The sequence below is a fragment of the Pongo pygmaeus genome, chromosome 20 (assembly GCF_028885625.2).
Source record: "Pongo pygmaeus isolate AG05252 chromosome 20, NHGRI_mPonPyg2-v2.0_pri, whole genome shotgun sequence".
Taxonomy (NCBI): domain Eukaryota; kingdom Metazoa; phylum Chordata; class Mammalia; order Primates; family Hominidae; genus Pongo; species Pongo pygmaeus.
The window spans coordinates 10,089,237-10,111,083 of record NC_072393.2 but is presented as its reverse complement, the minus strand read 5'-3'; the positions used below and the strand labels follow the sequence as shown (position 1 = coordinate 10,111,083).

Genomic DNA, 21,847 nt, shown 5'->3' with positions numbered 1-21,847 from the left:
TAAAACTGCGAATTCGGGCCAGGTGCAGTGGCTCATACCTGTAATCCCAGCACCTTGGGGAGGCCGAGGTGGGAGGATTGCTTGAGCTCAGGAGTTCGAGACAGGGTGATACCCTGTCTCTGTGGGAAAAAACAAACAACAAAAGAAAAACAACAACAACAAAAAACAATCAGATGTGCTGGTAAGTGCCTGTGGTCCCAGCTACCCGGGAGGCTGAGGTGGGAGGATCACCTGAGCCAGGGAAGTCGAAGCTGCAGTGAGTCGTGATTGTGCCACTGCACTCCAGCCTGTCTCAAAAAAAAAAAAGCTGCTAATTCATCTTCATCCCCGGCCAGGCCACTGCACCAGCTCCTAAGGCCACCTCAGTCCCGGCAAATTGGCGAGGTTCTAATTAAGCTTCCTTGGGCTGTGGCAGAGAGGACATCAGAGTCTGTGGATCATTCCAGAACCCTCGCTCCTCCCTGCCCCCTGCCAGAAGCATGAAGGCTGGGGAAGGAGAAGCAGATAAATCAAGTGACAGCTCCGTGAAGGAAGAAACCCCATCTTGCTAGAAAGATCTCTCTCGCCTGCCTTGAAAAAATGAGACTGATGCAAATGTGGCTGCTTCTCTTTGGTACAAAAGCCCTTAAATATTAAAGAAATGAATCCTTGATGTCTACAAAGAAAGGATCAAAAACGAATCTTTCTGAAAGGAGAAAAGCTTTTATTTCGCCGTGCACTCTTCTAGATCTAGCCTCTGGCAGGGATGCCTGCAGAACAGGGAGCACAGGAAGATAAAGCTCTCAGTGATGGCCATTCAATATTTGTTCATTTAGGAAGCGTCTGAAGCAGCTACTGCATTGGGTTACAGGCTGGGGAAATGGCCAGCAAAGTGAGGCCACAGTTCCTGCCCTCAAAAGCCAGTAGGAGATGGGTGCGGTGGCTCATGCCTGTAATCCCAGCACTTTGGGAGGCCGAGGCAGGAGGATCACTTGAGCTCAGGAGTTCAAGACCAGTCTGGGCAACACAGCAAGACCCTGTCTCTAAAAAATAAAATAAAAGGCTGGGTGCGGTGGCTTATGCCTGTAATCCCAGCACTTTGGGAGGCCAAGGTGGGTGGATCACTTAGAAGTCAGCAGTTCGAGACCAGTCTGGCCAACATGGTGAAACCCCATCTCTACTAAAAATAGAAAAATTAGCCAGGCATGGTGGTGCATACCTGTAGTCCCAGCTACTTGGGAGGCTGAGGCAGGAGAATCGCTTGAACCCAGGAGGTAGAGGTTGCAGTGAGCCGAGATGGCGCCACTGCACCCCAGCCTGGGCGACACAGGGAGACTCTATCTCAAAAATAAAATAAAAGCCGGTGGTGGCTGGGCATGATGGCTCATGTCTGTAATGCCACCACTTTGGGAGGCTTAGGTGAGAGGGTCACTTAAGGTCAGGAGTTTGAGTCCAGCCTGGGCAACATAGTGAGACCCCATCCCCCCGCCCCCCCCCCAAAAAAAAAAAAAAAAAAAAAAGGGCCAGTGGGGCATTCTCCAAAACTCCCTGGCCAGTAATCCTCAAAACTGTCAAGGTCAGAAAAAACAAGACAGAGAAACTGTCATAGACCAGAGGCGTCTAAAGACATGTGATAACTCAGTGCAACATGGGATCCTGTATTAGATTCTGGACCAGAAAAAGCACTCAAGTGGGAAAACTGGGGAATTTGAATAAAGTCTAGAGTTTAGTTAATAGTAATGGATGCACGGATGTTAATTTCTTAGTTGTGACAAGTGTACTCTGGTTATGTAAGATGTAATAACAGGGAAGGCAGAATGAGGGGTATACAGGAGCTCTCTGTATTAACTTTCCTGTAAACCTAAAATAATTCCAAAAGTAAAAGTTGATTAGGTAGGCATGGTGGCCCACACCTGTAATTTCAGCGCCTTGGGAGACCGAGATGGGAAGATTGCTTGAGGTCAGGAGTTCGAGACTAGCTTGGGAAACATAGTGAGATCCTGTCTCTAAAAAAAAAAAAAAAAAAAAAAAAATTAGCTGGGCATGATAGTGTACATCGGTAGTCCCAGCTACTTGGGAGGCTAAGGTGGGATGATTGCTTGAGTCTGGGAGGTTGAGGCTGCAGTAAGCCATGATCACACCAATGTGGGACATGGCCTGGGGGACAGAGCAAGACCCTGTCTCAAAACAAAAATAAAAATAAAAAATAAAAGTATCAGGATGTGGTGGCACACACCTGTGGTCCCAGCTACTCAGGAGGCTGAAGCAAGAGAATTGCTTGAGCCTAGGAGACTGAAGATGCAGTGAGCTATGATCATGCCCCCGCACTCCAGCCTGGGCAACTGCTTGAGACCCTGTCTCTTAAAAAACCAAAAATGTCAGCCAGGTGTGATGGCTCACGCCTGTAAACACAATACTCTGGGAGGCTGAGGCAGATGGATCCCTTCAACCCAGGAGTTCAAGACCAGCCTGGGCAACATGGTGAAACCCCGTCTCTACAAAAAATACAAAAATTAGCCTGGTGTGGTGGTGTGCACCTGTAGTCCCAGCTACTCAGGGAGCTGAAATGAGAGGATGGCTTGAGCCTGGGAGGTGGAGGTTGCAGTGAGCAGTGATCGCGCCGTGATTGCACCACTGCACTCCAGCCTGCACGACAGAGTGAGACCCTGAAGGAAGTGACTCTTGTCCTCCCAGCATAGTGGCTGAGAGTCTAATATGCTGGCATCCAAATCCCAGCTCTGTGAGTTTGGGTAACTTGACCTTTCTCTGTATCTCAGTTTTCCCATCTGTAGAATGAAGCTAGTGTTAGTACCTACCATGAGATGGGGCTCTAAGGATTGAATTTTGGTAATACTTGTAAAGCAACTGAGAAGAGCGAGCTCTATAAGTGTTAAGTAAAATATGAAATTCAGAATGGGAGTAGAGCTTGGGGATGGATGAATGGACAGATGAATGAATGGATGGATGGATAGATGGATGGATGTATAAATGGATGGTTGGATGAATGAATATGTGTGAGTGGATGGTTGGATGAATGAATGAATGAATGGGTAAATAGATAAATGGATGAGCAGATGAGTGAATGGATGGATAGATGGTTGGTTGTATGAATGAATGGATGGATAGATGGATGAATGGGTGGAAAGGTGAATGAATGGATGGATGAATGAATGTGCGGACTCACAATCACTTTCTATCCTGAACCCTCCCCGAGCCACAAGGCTCTTCCAGGCAAAACCCCAGCTTCTCAGGCTGAGGGAGGCCCCTGGCAGTTCCCAGGCTTCCAACATGGCACGGATGAGCTGATTTTTTTTTTTTTTTTTTTTTTGAGACAGGGTCTTGCTGTCATCCAGGTTGGAGTGCAGTGGTGTGATCTCAGCTCACTGCAACTTCCGCCTCCCAGGCTCAGGCGATCCTCCCACCTCAGCCTTGCGAGTAGCTGGGACCACAGGCTCGTGCCACCATGCCTGGCTAAATTATTTTGTATTTTTGGTAGAGACAGGGTCTCACCATATTGCCCAGGCTGGTCCCGAACTCCTAAGCTCAAGCCTTCCGCCTGCCTTGGCCTCCCGAAGTGCTGGGAATGCAGGCATGAGCCACAGCACCTGGCTGATATCTTCTTTAAGGCCTGTCAAGCTTATCACTCAGGGGATATTTGCCCAATACCTCAAGGTTTGACAAGAGCAGGCTGCTGTTATCTCAAGCTTTCCAAAGGGACGTGGCCCCTTGTCACGGCTCAGACGTAGCAGACAGGCACGTTCTCCATCATTCATTGCTGCCCTCCTGCCATTCTCGCAGTCAGAGAGAAGCCACAGCCTCTGCCTAGCCTACTGGGCACCTGTCTGCAGCCTAATCTCAGGTGATCCTTCCCCAGGATGAACAACAGAAGCAAGCTCCGTGGCAGAAAGGGAAAACTCACGGTAGACCTGTGAAAGTGTTTGCTCTCTGTCCCACTGGTTCATCAGCATCCTCATTCAACAAACATACCTTGTGCCAGGTTCTGAGGATCAGGGATGAATTGTTTGCAAAGCAAACAAAACTCCCCATTCCCCTGTCGTTTCCTTTCCCAGGGTAGAGGCAGGCCTGGAGCCAGCATTTCCACCAGTGAGGCCCTCCTAATGGCGACTGTGATCAGGGCTTGGAGGAGGACAGGAGAGGTGCCACAAGCCAGTGTAGACTGTGGAACCAGATGGCCTGTGTTCGAATTCCAGCTATACCACTTACAGGCAGTGATGCTTTGGCAAAGAGCTTTTTTTATTTTTATTTGTTTTGAGAGCAGAGTCATGCTCTGTCGCCCAGGCTGGAGTGCAGTGGCGGGATCTCGGCTCACTGCAACCTCAGCCTCCTGAGTAGCTGGGATTATAGTAGCACACCACCACACCTGGCTAATTTTTTTGTATTTTTAGTAGAGACGGAGTTTCACCATGTTGGTCGGGCTGGATTCGAACTCCTGACCTTGTGGTCCGCCTGCCTTGGCCTCCCGAAGTGCTGGGGTTACATGCGTGAGCCACAGCACCCGGCATTTTATATTATTATTATTTTATTTTTTTTTAGACAGGATCTCACTCTGTTGCCCAGGCTGGAGTACAGTGGCACCATCTCAGCTCACTGCAACCTCTGCCTCCCAGGTTCAACTGATTCTCTTGCCTCAGCCTCCTGAGTAGCGGGGATTACAGGTGCTCGCCACCATGCCCAGCTAATTTTTTGTATTTTTAGTAGAGATGGGGTTTCGCCATGTTGGCCAGGCTGGTCTCGAACTCCTGACCTAGAGTGATCTGCCTGACATGACCTCCCAAAGTGCTGGGATTACAGGCATAAGCCACTGGGCCCGGTCCGGTCTTAAACTCTTGAGCTCAAGTGATCCTCCCACCTCGGCCTCCCAAAGTGCCAGGATTACAGATGCGAGCCACTGTAAACCACAGACATGCATCACCACACCCGGCTAATTTTTTATTTATTTATTTATTTATTTATTTATTTTATTTATTTATTTTGAGACAAAGTTTTGCTCTTGTTGCCCAGGCTGGAGTGCAATGGCACAATCTCAGCTCACTGCGATCTTGGCTTACAGCAACCTCCACCTCCTGGGTGACTTGAGAGGAGGGTAACGCATGGCAGGGACAGCCAAGACTGCTTTTGGAAGAGACCTGGATGCTTGAGCCCGGGGATTGGGAAGAGTTAGCCTGGCCCTGAGGAGGGGAGAGTGCGGGGATTGGCAGAAGGCCTGGCCCGTGCAAAGGTCTAGAGTTGAGAATAAGCATCCTGTGACCTGGGAAGGGAAAGACAATTAGAGAGGATGGGCCGGAGAGAACACAGCAGTGTGCGCCTACATCCTGGTTCATTGCCTGTAAGGATGGAGAAGGACCATGGCTCCCCTGCTGCCAGGTTATAGCAAGGAGATATTCTGGAACAGGAAGCCAGCTGGGCCTCGTGGGGACTAGGATGGACCAAGTGTCCCCTCTCATCCCTCACTCTCCTCTCTCCCTCATTGGACTTTCTTTGCCTCATGATCCCACAGCCTCAACCCCAACTCCATGAGACTTTGCCAGATCCTTTTTATTGTGTCAAGACTCACACCGTTTGACCTCAGGAAGTTACCAAATTGGCCTTTTGAGTGTTATGAAGATAATAATAATAGCAGGGCAGGGTGCGATGACTCAGGCCAGTAATCCCAGTACTTTGGGAGGCTGAGATGGGAGGATCCCTTGAGGCCAGGAATCCGAGGCTGCAGTGAGCCATGAGCGTGCTGCTGCACCAGCCTGGGCAAAATAGTGAGACCCCACCTCTACAAAAAAAATTTTTTTTAAAAAAAATTAACCAGGTGCAGTGGTGCACGCCTGTAATCCTAGCACTTTGGGAGGCTGAGGCTGGAGGATTTCTTGAGGCCAGGAGTTCAAGAGCAGTCTGGGCAACACAGTAAGATCCTGTCTCTACAAAAACATTTCAAAAAATTAACCAGGTGCAGTGGTGCATGCCTGTAATCCCAGCATTTTGGGAGTCTGAGGCTGGAGGAACTGTCTGAGGCGACGAGTTCAAACACAGCTTGGGCAATTATAGCAAGACTCCCACCTCTACAAAAAATAAAAAATTAGCTGGGCATAGTGGTACATGCCTGTAGTCCCAGATGCTCAGGAAGCTGATGGCCAGAGGATCGCTTGAGGTCAGGAGTTCGAGGCTGAAGTGAGCCATGATTGTGCCACTGCACTCCAGCCTGGATGATAGAGGGACACCCTGTCTCTTAAAAAATAAAAATAATAGTATTAGCAGACACTTGTGTAGCTCTTACTACATGCTACTGACTGTTCTAATTGCTCTTATATATATTATGAACTCATTTGATCCTCCTAGCAACCCTGAGAAGTAGGTAGTCATCATGTCCATTGTACAAATGAAAAAACTAAGAAAGACACAGAGAGGTTAAACAACTTGCCGAGGTCACACAGCAAGCAAATGGTGAAGCCAGAACTTAAACCCAGGCAGCCTGACTCCAGGACCCTGCTCTTACCAGTTGGCCCTACTCTACCATCCCAGGAGGAATAAGAAACATCTAGAGGAAGCTAGTCACTTCTATCGTAAGGATATTGCCCGGAGAGATGCTGGTGACATCACGTGGAATCCTTTTTGGGAGGACTGTGGGAGAAATCCCTGCCAAAAATAATTGAGCTTTCTCCTGAGCATCTGGTGTACTTTTGTTTCAGGACACTGAGAACCGCATAAATGACCAGCTTTCCCTTTTTGAGTTGGCTGCTAAGGAGCTTGGAGCCAAACTTATGGCCCGGCCATATGCTGATTGTTCAGGTTTTTAAGGGATGAGTTTTTCTTAGCCTCGTTTCTGGCTCTGTTTTATGTCCCTGCTTTTGTTTTTCTTCTTTTTCTCCCTTGCCAAAAAAAAAAACAAAAAACAAAACAAAACAAAAAAAAAACATTTAAGGGACTTTTAAAAATCTTTTTTTTTCTTTTGAGACAGGGTCTCACTTTGTCACCCAGGCTAGACTGTAGTGGCGCCTTCATAGCTCACTGCAGCCGTGAACTCCTGGGCTCAAGTGATCCTCCTACTTCAGCTTCCCGAGTAGCTGGGACTACAGGCATGTGCCACCATGCTCAGCTAATTTTTAAATTTTTTGTAGAGATGGGGTTTTACTATATTGCCCAGGCTGGTCTCAAACTCCTGGGTTCAAGTGATTCTCCTGCCTTGGCTTCCCAAAGTGTTGGGATTACAAGCGTGAGCCACTGCACCTGGCCCTAAAAATCTTTATAAGAACAATACTTGTTCATTGTAGAAAACTTGGAAAATAAGATAAATTTAAAGATGGTGATTAAAATCTCCATTAATCCCTAATTTTTAATGACTGCATAGTATCTCATTCTGTAGATGCATCTTAAATTTGTAAATTGGCTGGACACAGTGCCTCATGCCTGTAATCCCAATACTTTGGGAGGCTGAGGTGGGATAATTGCTTGAGCCCAGGAATTTGAGACCAGGCTGGGCAACATCGCTAAACCCTGTCTCTACAAAAAATCTTTTTAAAAATTAGCCTGGGCCAGGCATGGTGGCTCACACCTGTTATCCCAACACTTTGGGAGGGCAAGGCGGGCAGATCACCTGAGGTCAGGAGTTCAAGACTAGCCTGGCCAACATGGTGAAACCTCGTCTCTACAAAAATACAAAAATTAGCCGGGCATAATGGCAGGTGCCTGTAATCCCAGCTACTCCAGAGACTAAGGCAGGAGAATCACTTGAACCCTGGAGGCGGAGATTGCAGTGAGCTAAGATCGTGCCATTGCACTCCAGCCCGGGCAACAGAACCAGAATCCATCTCAAAAAAAAAAAAAAAAAAAAAATTAGCCTGATGTAGTGGGTCACACCTGTAGTCCCAGCTACGCAGGAGACAGGAGAGAGAGGTGGGAGGATCGCTTGAGCCTTGGGACATCAAGGCTGTGGTGAGCTATGATCACGCCACTGTGCTCCAGCCTGGGTGACAGAGCAAGACCCTGTCTCCAAAAAAAAAAAAAAAAAAATTTCTAGCATGTGTAATAGCTTTTGATCAAATTAATTTCTAATTGTTCAATTTTAAACAATGCTTAGTGAACCTCCTTTGTAGCAATCAGATGTTTGTCCACAAAGTTTCCACGGGCTGAATTCTTAGCTTTGGATTGGCCGAATAAAATGCAAATTGCAGAAACCGTAATGGCTTGGCTGTGGACTGGCAGGCTGTCCTCCAAAAATATCTAATCCCCGCTCTCATATTTAACTGGCGCTATCTTATGGTATTTTACATATCCTTGTAAACCACTTAGAGTCCTCTCTGGAACAAGGCAGGGCACAAATAAATATGTAAGCCCCAAGCTGCCTTGGCTTCCTGATTAAATTATCCAGCCTCAAACACAATAATAGCCTCATTTTATTAAGAGGCAGGCGCTTGCTCTCTTCCTCTTGGCTACTTCCTGATAGCCACTGCTTCTCCTGTCCCCAGGACCCTGTAGCAATGCCTCTGTCCCCAGGGAAACACCAGGAAGTGGTTTTTTGTTGTTGTTGCTGTTGTTTTTTGAGACGGGGTCTCGCTCTGTTGCCCAGGCTGGAGTGCAATGGCACGATCTCGGCTCACTGCAACCTCTGCCTCCCAGGTTCAAGCGATTCTCCTGCCTCAGCCTCCTGAGTAGCTGGGATTACAGGCGCCTGCCACCATGCCTGGCTAATTTTTGTATTTTTAGTAGAGATGGGGTTTCACCATGTTGGCCAGACTGGTCTCGAACTCCTGACCTCAGGTGATCTGCCCACCTTCACCTCCCAAAGTGCTGGGATTACAGGCATGAGCCACTGCGCTCGGCCACCAGGAATTGTTTTTGAACCAAGATATAAGTGGTGGAGTAGTAGGAGATGATGATCCCTGGCCCAACAGCAAGAAAAACTTTCCCTGCCTGTGTCCTACTCAGTGAATCCTGGACCTGTTTTAGAGGCTGGTGTTTAATTAGGGCAGCCTCAGCAAAAGTGTTTGAAAGATTTCAGCCAGAAAAGACATTTGAGGAACAGATACTTGAGTACATAGCTTCACTCTCTTAAAGCCCATTAGCAGGAATATTAAACCCTGAACCAAGAGCTCAGCAAAGAGAGAGTGGGTTGGCAGGGCCGTCGCGGTAGCTCACGCCTATAATCCCAGCACTTTGGGAGGCCAAGGCGGGTGGATCGCTTTAGCCCAGGAGTTCAAGATCAGCCTAGGAAACGTAGTGAGATCCCCGTCTCTACCCAAAACAATAGCCAGTCGTGGTGGTGCATGCCTGTAGTCCCAGCTGCTCCGGAGGCTGAGGTGGGAGGATTGCTTGAGTCAGAGAAGTTGAGGCTGCAGTGAGCCTAGATCATGCCACTGCACTCCAGCCTAGGCAACAGAGCAAGACCCTGTCTCAAAAAAAAAAGTGAGTTGGCTTCTTTAGTACATCTGCCACATCCGAGGTGAGACAGGCTGCTCGACCACAGACTTCTATGCTGGAGAACGCCTGTGTTCTTGCACCTGCTGTTACAAGCATTTCCCCTAGAGTAGGACACTCTCTGTTCCTCTCTAGTCTTCTGACTGCCAAGAACTCTTGACTTTGTTTCCAAGCTAGACCCAGTCTGGGAGAGCTAGCACATGGTACCTTCCAGAACATTCCAGCAGTTCCTAGGGACATGCATTGACTGCATATCTGAACTTAAACCCAATGGGCAAAACTCAGGACCTCTGCCTGCTGCTATCTGGAAGCCAAAACCCAGGCATTTAATTACACTGCTGCAGAGAACACTCCAGTGAGATGCGTCCAACGCAGACAATTATTTTAGGAAAACCATGGAGGCCTTCTCTCTGCACCACTTAAATCTTGCTTCTCTTTTACAATTCAATATTTCCTCTGTCGAGAGAAAATGGCTTATTTGCTTCAAAGGACACGCTAGGCAATGTAGGAAGATGTTAATTGCGTTGAACTGGCGGCTTTGTCTCTGCACAAAAGATATTCCTTTGGGGTTTCTATCCAAATTGTTTGGGGACCAGAGCCAGGGGAGGAGGGCCAGGGATGCTTGGGGTCCTGTTTGATGTTTTTGTTTGTTTGTTTGTTTGTTTTTTAAGAATTAGATTTATCAAGAAGGGAGGGCTGGGCGCGGTGGCTCATGCCTGTAATCCCAGCATTTTGGGAGGCCAAGGCGGGTGGATCATTTGAGGTCAGGAGTTCAAGACCAGCCTGGCCAACATGATGAAACCCTGTCTCTACTAAAAATACAAAAATTAGCCGGGCGTGGTGGTGCATGCCTATAATCCCAGCTACTTGGGAGGCTGGGGCAGGAGAATTGCTTGAACCTGGGAGGCAGAGGCTGCAGTGAGCCGAGATCCCGCCATTGCACTCCAGCCTGGGCGACAGAGTGAGCGAGACTCCCTCTCAAAAAAACAAAAAAAAACCAAAAAAACAGAGAGGTAACAGTGATTCATGCCTTGTAATCCCAGTGCTTTGGGAGGCTGAGGAAGGAGGATCACTTGAGCCCAGGAGTTAAGAGACCGCACTGGACAATATAGCAAGACTCCCATCTCTACAAAAAAAAATTTAAAAATTAGTAGGTGGGAGGCCGTGCGCGGTGGCTCACGCCTGTAATCCCAGCACTTTGGGAGGCCAAGGCGGGCGGATCACGAGGTCAGGAGATCAAGACCATCCTGGCTAACGCGGTGAAACCCCGTCTCCACTAAAAATACACAAAAAAAGAATTAGCCAGGCGTGGTGGCGGGCGCCTGCAGTCCCAGCTACTCGGGAGGCTGAGGCAGGAGAATGCCATGAACCCGGGAGGCGGAGTTTGCAGTGAGCGGAGATCGTGCCACTCCACTCCAGCCTGGGCGACAGAGTGAGACTCTGTCTCAAAAAAAAATTAGTAGGTGTGGTGGTGAGACTAAAGGCCTTTAGTCTCAGCTACTCAGGAGGCTGAAGTGGGAGGAATCACTATTTAAGCCTAGGAGGTTGAGGCTGCCAAAAGCCCTGATAGTACCACTGCACACCAGCCTGGGTGACCAAGTGAGACTCCATCTCTGAAAAAAAAAAAAGAGGAGAAGAAGAAGGGAGGTGGGAGAGTAGTTCTGGATCCTCCCAGAACCAAAGGGGCAGGCTTTCTTGGAGTATTCCTCTTATACTGGGCCATCCTTGTTGTCTTAGGTCAGGCTCCTTCAGGGAGGATTTAAGTGCAAGTATTCACCTAAGATACCCCAGGAAGAACCAGTGGGGGAGCTGTGAAGTGCGAGAGGAGGTGAAGGAAACCCATGCAGGGAGAGTTAATGAGTACACCAGGCACAGTGGCTCATACCTGTAATCCCAGCACTTTGGGAGGCCGAGGCAGGTGGATCTATGCAGCTGGCATAGATCATTTTGCTCGTAAGGGGTGTCCATTCAGGGGCCCAGAAGATAAACGCCAGGTCCTCCTTCTTGCTCTCCTTGGTCTCGTAGATTGTGTCATAGAGGGCATAGCGGCAGTTCTTATCTGGCAGCATCTTTGACAAAGGTGGTGTAGGGGTCATGGACAGTCTGGCCCACATCACCCACCAGGATCTCATTGCCTTCCCCCAGGATGATGTTCTTCTTGTCCTCACTCAGGCAGAAGAGCACCGCCTTCTGTGCCTCTTCACCTTCTCTGGCATCAAAGACTTACACACCTTCATGTCATTGAACACCTTGATGACACCATCAGAGATGACTGAACCTTTTTTTATTTTGCTTTTGAGATAGGGTCTCACTCTGTCTCCCAGGCTGGAGTGCAAGGCTGGAGTTCAAGACCAGCCTGGGCAGCAAAGACAGACTGTCTCTACAAAGGGAAAAAAAAAAAAGCTGGGTGTGTTGGTGCCTGCCTGTAGGCCCAGCTACTCAGGAGGCAGATGTGGGAGGGGATGGCTTAAACCCAGGAGTTTGAGGCTGCAGTAAGCTAGGATTGCACCACTGCACTCCATTGGTGGTCAACAGCAAGACCCAGACCTGAGCGACAGCAAGACCCCATCTTAAAAAAATAAATAAATGTGCCAGGCGCAATGGCTCTCGCCTGCACTCCCAGCACTTTGAGAGGCCAAGGTGGGCGGATCGCTTGAGGCCAGGAGTTCGAGACCAGTCTGGCCAACATGGTGAAACCCTATCTCTACTAAAAATACAAAAATTAGCCAGGCATGGAGGTGGGTGACTGTAATCCCAGCCACTCGGGAGGCTGAGGCAGGAGAATGCCATGAACCCGGGAGGCGGAGGTTGCAGTGAACCGAGATCGCACCACTGCCCTCCAGCCTGGGCGACACAGCGAGAGTCTGTCTCAAAAATAAAAAATAATAAAATAAATGAATAAATAAAAGAGACGTAATGAGCAGGTTGCTGCTGTGGACAACTGAGGTGCAAATCTAATGGGTTCCCCTGGAAGATTTCATGGAACATACACCTTCGAGTTCTTTCCAACTGGAGAGGCAAGAGGGGTGGTATTAATCACTAATGCCTGTGGGTCATCTTTGAGGATCGCTGGGTGTATTTTCTTCTGGCCCCATGCAAGGGCAGGGTGGGATCTGACCACCAGAGAAAGCTCTTGGCTGTGGCCAATCCTGGGCGCACCTGCAGTGAATGTTAGCTCCACCCAGCTCCTACCTGAGTACAAGGAAGGCAGAGAAAGTGAGTTACTGTGCTCCTCTGCCAGGGCTGAGGATGTGCAACTTACAAAGAGGGGGTTCCCCCCATTTAGGAAGGGTGTACAAAGGCTCAAAGAATGACTGTAATAGTTTCAGCTGGCGTTTATGAATGGTTTGTTTTCCTTATAGATTAGTGGGGGAGTCAAGCTCATCTGTACAATTTGTACAATTATATCATTTGCTCATATTCCAATAAGGCTTAAAAAAAAAAGACTTGATTGAGTGGGAGAGAAAAAGGTGGGCTAATAGTTGGAGTCCCCGGGATTGCTCATAATTCACAGCTTGGTTTATCTGTGCTGCAGCTCACGGCACCGATTCTGCTGGGAGATCTAGTAACGGCTGTGCAAATGATCAATGATTGTGGTGCTTTGTTTCTCTGTAAAACACTGGGTTTTTTTAAATCAGAATTTCTTCCATGCCTGTCAGAATGCATCCTGGAATAGGACCGGAATCTTCCATTTACCGCCTCTGTGGCCACCACCCATCATTACCTGTCTGGATCTGTGCAGTCACCCCTGCCCTGGCCTCCCTCCCTCGTCCCCTAGAGCAGCCAGAGCACCTGGCTCCCAAGGTACTGTGGTACTGTGAACACCCAAGTAAGGTCACGTCCCGCCTCTGCACAGAACCCTCCATGGCTCCCACCTTCCTCAGAGCAGAACCCGAAGCCCTCACTGCTTCCCACAAGGCCTTGCCCCATCACCTCCCTTCCTTCATCTGCCTCCACTTTCCCCTTACTCAATCTGCTGCAGCCACGTGGGCCTCCTCCTTGTTTCACAAACACACCAGGCATGGTCCTGCCTCAGCCTTTCTACTTGCTGTTCTCTCTGCCTGGAACCCCTTCCACAGACATCCAAATGGCTCTTCCCTCACTTCCTTCAGGTCTTGAACAAAGACTTCAGGTTTTGAACAAATGACACCTACGTGTGCAAGCCCAAGCCAGTCACCCCACAACCCTCACGTCCCCCCACATCCTTTTTTTTTTTTTTTTTGAGACAGAGTTTCGCTCTTTTGCCCAGGCTGGAGTAAAGTGGTGTGATCTCGGTTCACTGCAACCTCAGCTCGCCGCCCCCACTCTGCCCGGTTCAAGCGATTCTCCTGCCTCAGCCTCCCAAATAGCTGGGATTATAGGTGCACACCACCATGCCCGGCTAATTTTTGTATTTTTAGTAGAGACGGGGTTTTACCATGTTGGCTAAGCTGGTCTCGAACTCCTGACCTCAGGTGATCCACCTGCCTCCACTTCCCAAAGTGCTAGGATTACAGGTGTGAGCCACCGCGCCCGGCCTTTCTATTTTTTTTAAGAGATGGGGTCTCACTCTGTCACCCAGGCTGGAGTGCAGTGGCACAGCCATAGCTCATTGCAGCCTCAACTTCCTGCACCCAAGCAATCCTCCTGCCTCAGCTTTGTGAGTAGCTGGGACCACAGGTGTGTGCCACCATGCCTGGTTAATTTTTGTATTTTTTGTAGAAACAGGGCTTTGCCATGTTGCCCAGGCTGAAGTGCAGTGGCACAACCGTAGCTCACTGCAGCCTCGATCTCCTGGGCTCAAGCAATCCTCCTGCCTCAGCCTCCTGAGTAGCTGGGACCACAGGTGCATGCCACTACATCCAGTTAATTTTTTTTTTTTTACTTTTTAGTATAGATGAGGTCTTGTTATGTTGCCCAGGGTGGCCTTAAACTCCTGGCCTTCAGTGATCCGCCCACTTCAGCCTCCCGAAATTCTGGGATTACAGGCATGAGCCACCATTCCCGGGTACCTCCAGACATCGATCAGGATTTGTAATGACAGAAATGTCCCCTGCCTTCTCCTTTTCTCCTGTCTCACTTGTCCCTCAAGTTCATCTCAAGAGCCCATTCTCTTGGACACCTCCTCAGAGACCCTCAGCCTGAGGGAAGACCCCGTTACTCCCTGCACTATTTCTTCAAAGCACTCACTGCAGCACATTGTTCTAGAAGTATCAATGGCATTAAGTGATTGATGTCCGTCTCTCCTAGTATCTCCATGGACAACCACCAGATGTTTTCTTCATTCCTTCTCTTCCTTGATCCTGTCCCAGACCCTATGCCTGGGACAGAAGAGACTCTCATGGATATCTTCCTTTTTTTTTTTTTTTTTTTGAGACGGAGTCTTGCTCTGTCACCCAGGCTGGAGTGCAGTGGCGCGATCTCAGCTCACTGCAACCTCCGCCCCCCAAGTTGAAGCGATTCTCCTGCCTCAGCCTCCCATGTAGCTGGGATTACAGGCGCCCGCCACCACGGCCGGCTAATTTTTGTATTTTTAGTAGAGGCAGAGTTTCACCATGTTGGCCAGGCTGGTCTTGAACTCCTAATCTCAGGTGATCCACCTGCCTCATGGGTGTCTTCTAATCAGTTTGGAAGTTTATGATTTGTGTCTAGGGTTCCCTGGTACTTATTAGCATTTCTAAGGCTCTGATAAGTCCTGCAGTAACAAAACTTGTTTCACCCAGTAAGACACACATTTATTTGACCACAGAGCATCCTTTTCCCAGCACACCTGGTTAAGATTACCAGTGTTGCAAGGAGCATGGCTTGGGAAACAAAGCCATAATTGATCACTGGATTATCTGAGCATTTTGTCTGCCATTACCTTGCCTGGGTGGCTCCAGGTAGGGAGGGGGCACAGCAGGGTTGCACTTAACATTTAGTGGCCCTGATGACTGGGTGCGGTGGCTCACGCCTGTAATGCCAGCACTTTGGGAGGCTAAGGCGGGTGGATCACCTGAGGTGAGATCCTTTTTTTTTTTTTTCCTTTTGAGACGGGGTCTCACTCTGTTACCCAGGCTGGAGTGGAGGCCAGGTGTTGGAGACAAGCCTGGCCAACACGGTGAAACCCCAACTCTACTAAAAATACAAAAATTAGCCGAGCATGGAGACACACACCCGTAATTCCAGTTACTCGGGAGGCTAAGGCAGGAGAATCACTTGAACTCGGGAGGCGGAGGTGGCAGTGAGCCCAGATCGTGCCACTGCACTCCAGCCTGGGCGACAGGGCAAGACTGTGTCTCAAAAACAAACAACAACAACAAACAAACAAACAAAAAACAAACAAAAAAAAACATTAAGTGGCCCTGAGATAGCTCCAGAGCCGATATGTCACTGTGGGCTGGGGAAGCAGAGAGGAGGTCCAGGTTTGGGGGTTGAGTGGATCTCTGTTCTAATGGCAGTCATGGAGACAGTGTTGTGTGTGTGTGAATCTGTGTGAGAGAATGAATTCTGGTCTTGGAGAAGATTTGAGTCCTCCAATTCCTTGCCGTATTCCTTAACCCCTCTGCACCTCAGTCATGCCATCTGTGAAATGAGGCTCCTTAAGGAGGGCCTGAGATCACACACAACAGGCACTGGCATATGCCTGGAGCCCAGCAAAGGGCATCTGTGGTTTCTTCAGGCCCCCTTGCTGTCCCAGCGAGGGCGAGGCGAGACCCTCACCGGGATCCCAGTCTCTGACCCCCACCTCTTTGCAGACTCTCTTCCAGAGCCCAGAAGAGGGCTGGCAGCTGTACACCTCAGCCCAGGCCCCTGACGGGAAATGCATCTGCACAGCCGTGATCCCAGCGCAGAGTACCTGCTCTCGAGATGGCAGGAGTCGGGAGCTGCGGCAACTGATGGAGAAGGTGAGAACCTTCCAGGTGCCCTGGGGGCAGCTGGGAAAATCTCCCAGTTCTCACCCCGCCCTCTAGCCCCATCCAGGTCAGCCAGTGGCCACATCCAGCTATGCGAATTATTCAGAGCTGGCTGATAATCCAGCTCCTCTCCAGGCAGGTCCTTTTTTTTTCTTTTCGTTTTGACACAGGGTCTTACTCTGTTACCCAGGCTGGAATGCAGTGACATGATCAGCTCACTGCAGCCTTAAACTCCTGGGTTCAAGCAATCCCCACTCCTCAGCCTCTGAGTAGCTGGGACTATAGGCATGCACCACCATGCCCTGCTAATTTTTGTATTTTTTGTAGAGACGGGGTCTCCCTATGTTGCCCAGGCTGGTCTCAATCTCCTGGGCTCAAGTGATCCTCCTGCCTCGGCCTCCCAAAATGTTGGGATTACAGGTGTGAGCCACCATGCCCAGATGGATACTTTATCCAATATCTGTTCAATGCTTTTTTTTTTTTTTTTTTTTTTGAGACAGAGTCTCACTCTGTCACCCAGGCTGGAGTGCAGGTGCAGCGGCACGATCTTGGCTCACTGCAACCTCCACCTCCCAGGTTCAAGCGATTCTCTTGCCTCAGCCTCCCGAGTAGCTGGGATTACAGGCGTGTGCCACCACGCCCAGCTAATTTTTGTATTTTTAGCAGAGATGGGGTTTCACCATATTGGTCATGCTGGTCTTGAACTCCTGACTTCAGGTGATTTGCCTGTCTTGGCCTTGCAAAAGTGTGGGGATTATAGGCGTGAGCCACTGTGTCCAGCCTGTTCAATGCTTTTTTGGGAGAGAAGCCAAGCACTTATTGGGGTTGGAGTGGGGAGAAGGAAGGAAGACTGGAGGGGCAGCATCTGAGTCTCCTGTGTGTGAGCTCTGGTCCACCAGGCATGTCCCACTCAGCTTTGCAGTTCACCAGACTCACCTGCTAAGAAGGCGTTCTGTGCCCCTTGGGGAGGGTCTCACCCTCCACCCCAAGAGGCTCTTATAAAAGTTTCCTTCTACCTCTGATCATGATCAATAGAAAATCGTCCCCTGGGCCAGGCGTGATAGCTCATGCCTGCAATCCCAGCACTTTCGGAGGCCGAGGCACGTGGATCACTTGAGGTCAGGAGTTTGAGATCAGCCTCTACCAAAAATACAAAAATTAGGGGGGCATGGTGGCATGTGCCTGTAGTCCCAGCTACTCGGGAGGCTGAGGCAGGAGAACCGCTTGAACCTGGGAGGTGGAGGTTGCAGTGAGCTGAGATGGCACCACTGCACTCCAGCCTGGGCAACAGAGCAGGACTCCATCTTAAATAAATAAATAAATAAATAAATAAAACTTACAAATTGTTGATTTCTGGAATTTCCCACTTAATATTTTTGGACTGCGGTTGGCCCCAGGTAGCTGAAACATGAAACTGTGGAGAAGGGAAGAGTATGTAAAAATGTTTTGTGGCGTTCAGGGTGGGTATTACGCTGCTGGGTTTCTGAGAGTTTCCAAGTGTCATGTGAATAATTGTACAGGAAAGTCTGTATTTCAACAAGCATCCAGTGGTATCTCTGACTGAGTTTACCTTAGCCGGGCAGAGTCCATTTTAGTCAGGTGAAGCTGGTGGGAATCTACCTTAGCCAGGTGAGAGTCTACCTTAGCCAGGTGAGGGTCTACCTTAGCCAGGTGAGGGTCTACCTTAGCCAGGTGAGGGTCTACCTTAGCCAGGTGTTCATCTTAGCCAAGTGAGAGTCTGCCTTAACAAGGTGGGAGTCTACCTTAGCCAGGTGTTCACCTTAGCCAGCTGGAGTCTACCTTAGCCAGGTGAGGGTCTACCTTAGCCAGGTGAGGGTCTACCTTAGCCAGGTGAGGGTCTACCTTAGCCAGCTGGAGTCTACCTTAGCCAGGTGAGAGTCTACTTAAGCCAGAGATGGAGTTCACCTTAACAAGGTGGCTACCTTAGCCAGATGTTCACCTTAGTCAGGTGGGAGTCTACCTTAGCCAGGGAGTTCAAGTTATCTAGGTGGAGTTCACCATAGCCAGGTGGAGGTGTGAGCTGGGTGCTCTCAGGTTGGGTCAGGTGAGGCCAGGGCAAGGGAAGTTTATTTTACTCATTCAGCCAAAAAATACTTATTGGGCCTCTACTCCAGGCCAGTGCTGGGCACTGGAGGTTAAGCTGTGGACAAGCTAGACACAGCCTCTGTCTCTGAGGGTCCCACCTGAAGGAGGCAGATGGATAAGAATGTTCTACATAGTCACAGCTGGGAAGGAAATGACCAGGCAAGAGGAGAGTGAGTGAGCGGCTACCGGACAAGGTGTCAGGGAAGGATGCTTTGAGTGGGGGACGCTGGAGCTGAACCCTGAAGGATGAGAAGGAGCCAGCCATGGGAACTTGGGGGAACAGCACTCCAGGTAGAGAGACCAGCAAGTGCAAAGACCCTGCAGAGGGAAGGAGCTTAGAGTCTGTGAGAACAAAGAGAGAGGAAGTGGGTGGGGTGGGGGGGCGGGGCAGGACCAGCCAGCACAGGATCTGTGGAGGAGGAAGGTGATCTAATCTCTGTTTTGAAAGTTCCTTCTGTCTGCTGTGTAGAGAATTGACTACAGGGGATGAAGGTGGAACTGGGAGACTAGGGAGGAGGTGAGAGGTGGTGGTGGGTGGACCAGATGGGAGCCAGTGGGTAGTAGGGAGGGAGGGATGGATGGATGGATTGGGCACGCGATTGGGAGGCTGCTGGTAAACTCAGGGGAGGAGAAGGTGGCCTCGTCGGTGTGGTGTTTGTACAGCCTCTGGCCCTGCCAGCTCTTGTCTGTGGCATCTCTGGGTTGGGATTTGGGGAAGGAGGTCTGGTCCCTTCAGTTGTCCCCATTCCTAGGTCCAGAACGTCTCCCAGTCCATGGAGGTCCTTGAGTTGCGGACGTATCGCGACCTCCAGTATGTACGCGGCATGGAGACCCTCATGCGGAGCCTGGATGCGCGGCTCCGGGCGGCTGATGGGTCCCTCTCGGCCAAGAGCTTCCAGGTGGGTCCTCCTGGGTCCAGACCAGAGGTCAAACGAATGACTGGGATTTGGTATCCATTAGTTCCTACAATGGAGTCATGTCTGGGAAGAATCTAGGGTCCAATCTGAGCCAAATGTCAAGGGCCAGGTGTGCATCAAAGACAAAGGGTGAAGTTATGAGTCAGAGGTTGGAGTCATGTCTGGGTCAAAGGCCAGGGGTCAGGCTTGGCCATGGTTCCATCTTGATGCACAGGAGCTGAAGGACAGGATGACAGAACTGTTGCCCCTGAGCTCGGTCCTGGAGCAGTACAAGGCAGACACGCGGACCATTGTACGCTTGCGGGAGGAGGTGAGGAATCTCTCCAGCAGTCTGGCGGCCATTCAGGAGGAGATGGGTGCCTACGGGTACGAGGACCTGCAGCAACGGGTGATGGCCCTGGAGGCCCGGCTCCACGCCTGCGCCCAGAAGCTGGGTATGCCTTGGCCCTTGACCCTGACCCCTGATCTCTGACTGCCACACCCAACTCCAATATCACCTGTTTGTGCCTAGAAGCTGGACACAGTTTTGACCTCTAACTTTTAAACCTCAACCCTTGACCTTCCTACCTAAAGCTACACTTGAGTCCAGAAGCTGGAAATGGCCCTGACCCTTGGCCTCTAACCCCTCACTCACAACTGAACAATATATTGGGACCAGATTTTTGAGTCTTCCCTCATCCCTGGTCCCAGCTTTCCCAACTTGATCACAGCACTTCATCTTTGCCCGGCCTCTCTTGGGCTGTTCCCTTCCCCATCCTCATTCCCCCTGTTCCTGCCTCCCAGGCTGTGGGAAGCTGACCGGAGTCAGTAACCCCATCACCGTTCGGGCCATGGGGTCCCGCTTCGGCTCCTGGATGACTGACACGATGGCCCCCAGTGCGGATAGCCGGGTGAGTGACTGCGCCCACCCCTGGGGTCAGGGCCTGGGAGGGACAGAGCCTTTGACTGCCCATAGGTGCTCAGGGAGTCCACACTGATGACTCTCTTGTAGCCCAAAGTGTCCTGGATCCCCCAGGGCCATTGGACCTCCCTGTCCAGTAACCCCCAAGTGACCAAGGGCTTTGCAGCCCTGTGAATCCCACTCTGTTGACCTCCAGTGTCTGTATAGTGGCGAATGGTTACTGAGTTCTACTGACCAGTTCTCAGGGACTACTGACGTCCAAGTAACTACCCAATGACCAATGCCTTCCCAAGGACAAGAGACCTCTTCCACCAAGCACTGCTCAGTGACCTTCGGACTTCTAGTAGCTTCCACGGTCATGACTGCCCATCACTTAGACACACAAGAACCATCCATGAGGCTGGGCATGGTGGCTCATGCCTGTAATCCCAGCACTTTGGGAGGCTAAGGTGGGCGGATCACCTGAGGTCAGGAGTTTGAGACCAGCCTGACCAACATGGAGAAACCCTGTCTCTACTAAAAATACAAAATTAGCTGGGCATGGTGGTGCATGCCTGTAATCCCAGCTACTCGGGAGGCTGAGGCAGGAGAATCACTTCAACCCTTGAGGCGGAGGTTGCAGTGAGCCAAGATCGCACCATTGCACTCCAGCCTGGGCAACACGAGTGAAACTCTGACTCAAAAACAAAACAAAACAAAAACAACAACAAATGCTAGTTAACATGATGACAACGATGATGTTGATGACACGCCTAGTCACCTCGTGGTGACAGGGGTTAGTTAACCATGGCAGTGAATTCAAGTGATGTCTTATCATTCAATGGCTGTCCAGTGACCACTAACCACCCAATATCCAATGACCAGGGAATTCCTGGGCCCAGTGAGTCCCCAGGGGCTGCAGTTCCCTGGGTCCTTTGGGATGGAGCATTGTCCACTTAGGGTCTGTTTTAAGATCAATAGTGGCCTGGTGCGGTGGCTCATGCCTGTAATCCCAGCACTTTAGGAGGCCGAGGCAGGCAGATCACTTGAGCTCAGGAGTTTGAGACTAGCCTGGGCAACATTGAGAGACCTTGTCTCTACTAAAGATACAATAAATAAGCTGGGTGTGGTGACTTGTGCCTGTAGTCCCTGCTATTCGGGGGGCTGAGGTGAGAGGATTGCTTGAGCCTGGGAGGTCGAGGCTGCAGTGAGCTGTGATTGTGCCACTGCCCGCCAACCTGGGAAAAACAGTGAGACCTTGTTTCAAAAGAAAAAAAAAGGCCAGGCGTGGTGGCTCATGCCTGTAATCCCAGCACTTTGGGAGGCCAAGACAGCAGACCACAAGGTCGGGAGTTCGAGACCAGCCTGACCAACATGGTGAAACCCCGTCTCTACTAAAAATACAAAAATTAGCCGGGCATGGTGGGACGCGCCTGTAATCCCAGCTACTCAGGAGGCTGAGGCAGGAGAATCGCTTGAACTCGGGAGGCGGAGGTTGCAGTGAGCTGAGATCATGCCATTGTACTCCAGCCTGGGCGACAGAGAGAGACTCCATTTCAAAAAAGAAAAAAATTACTTAAAAAAAAAAAAAGAGACCAATAGCACTCACTGGGATTGTGGTCCTACTGGGGCCATGCAGTTCCCCAAGAAACTGCAGCCCCTGGGGA

At 50.1% G+C, this 21,847-nt stretch overlaps 1 protein-coding gene and 1 pseudogene across 3 annotated transcripts in view; one reads left to right on the top strand and one right to left on the bottom strand.

Moving 5' to 3' along the window:
- OLFM2 (olfactomedin 2) overlaps window positions 1-21,847 on the top strand; it is an 83,661-nt gene that overhangs the window by 60,379 nt on the left and 1,435 nt on the right. For 2 of the 3 annotated variants that reach the window (XM_054461652.2, XM_054461650.2), the window contains exons 2-5: window positions 16,119-16,268; window positions 19,136-19,282; window positions 19,515-19,734; window positions 20,084-20,190. In XM_054461652.2, coding sequence (XP_054317627.1) covers window positions 16,119-16,268; window positions 19,136-19,282; window positions 19,515-19,734; window positions 20,084-20,190 — 624 coding nt within the window. The remainder of the gene's footprint in view (window positions 1-16,118; window positions 16,269-19,135; window positions 19,283-19,514; window positions 19,735-20,083; window positions 20,191-21,847) is intronic. The other variant, XM_054461651.2, reaches the window with a different exon arrangement.
- LOC129020272 (cofilin-1-like) lies at window positions 11,180-14,403 on the bottom strand (annotated as a pseudogene).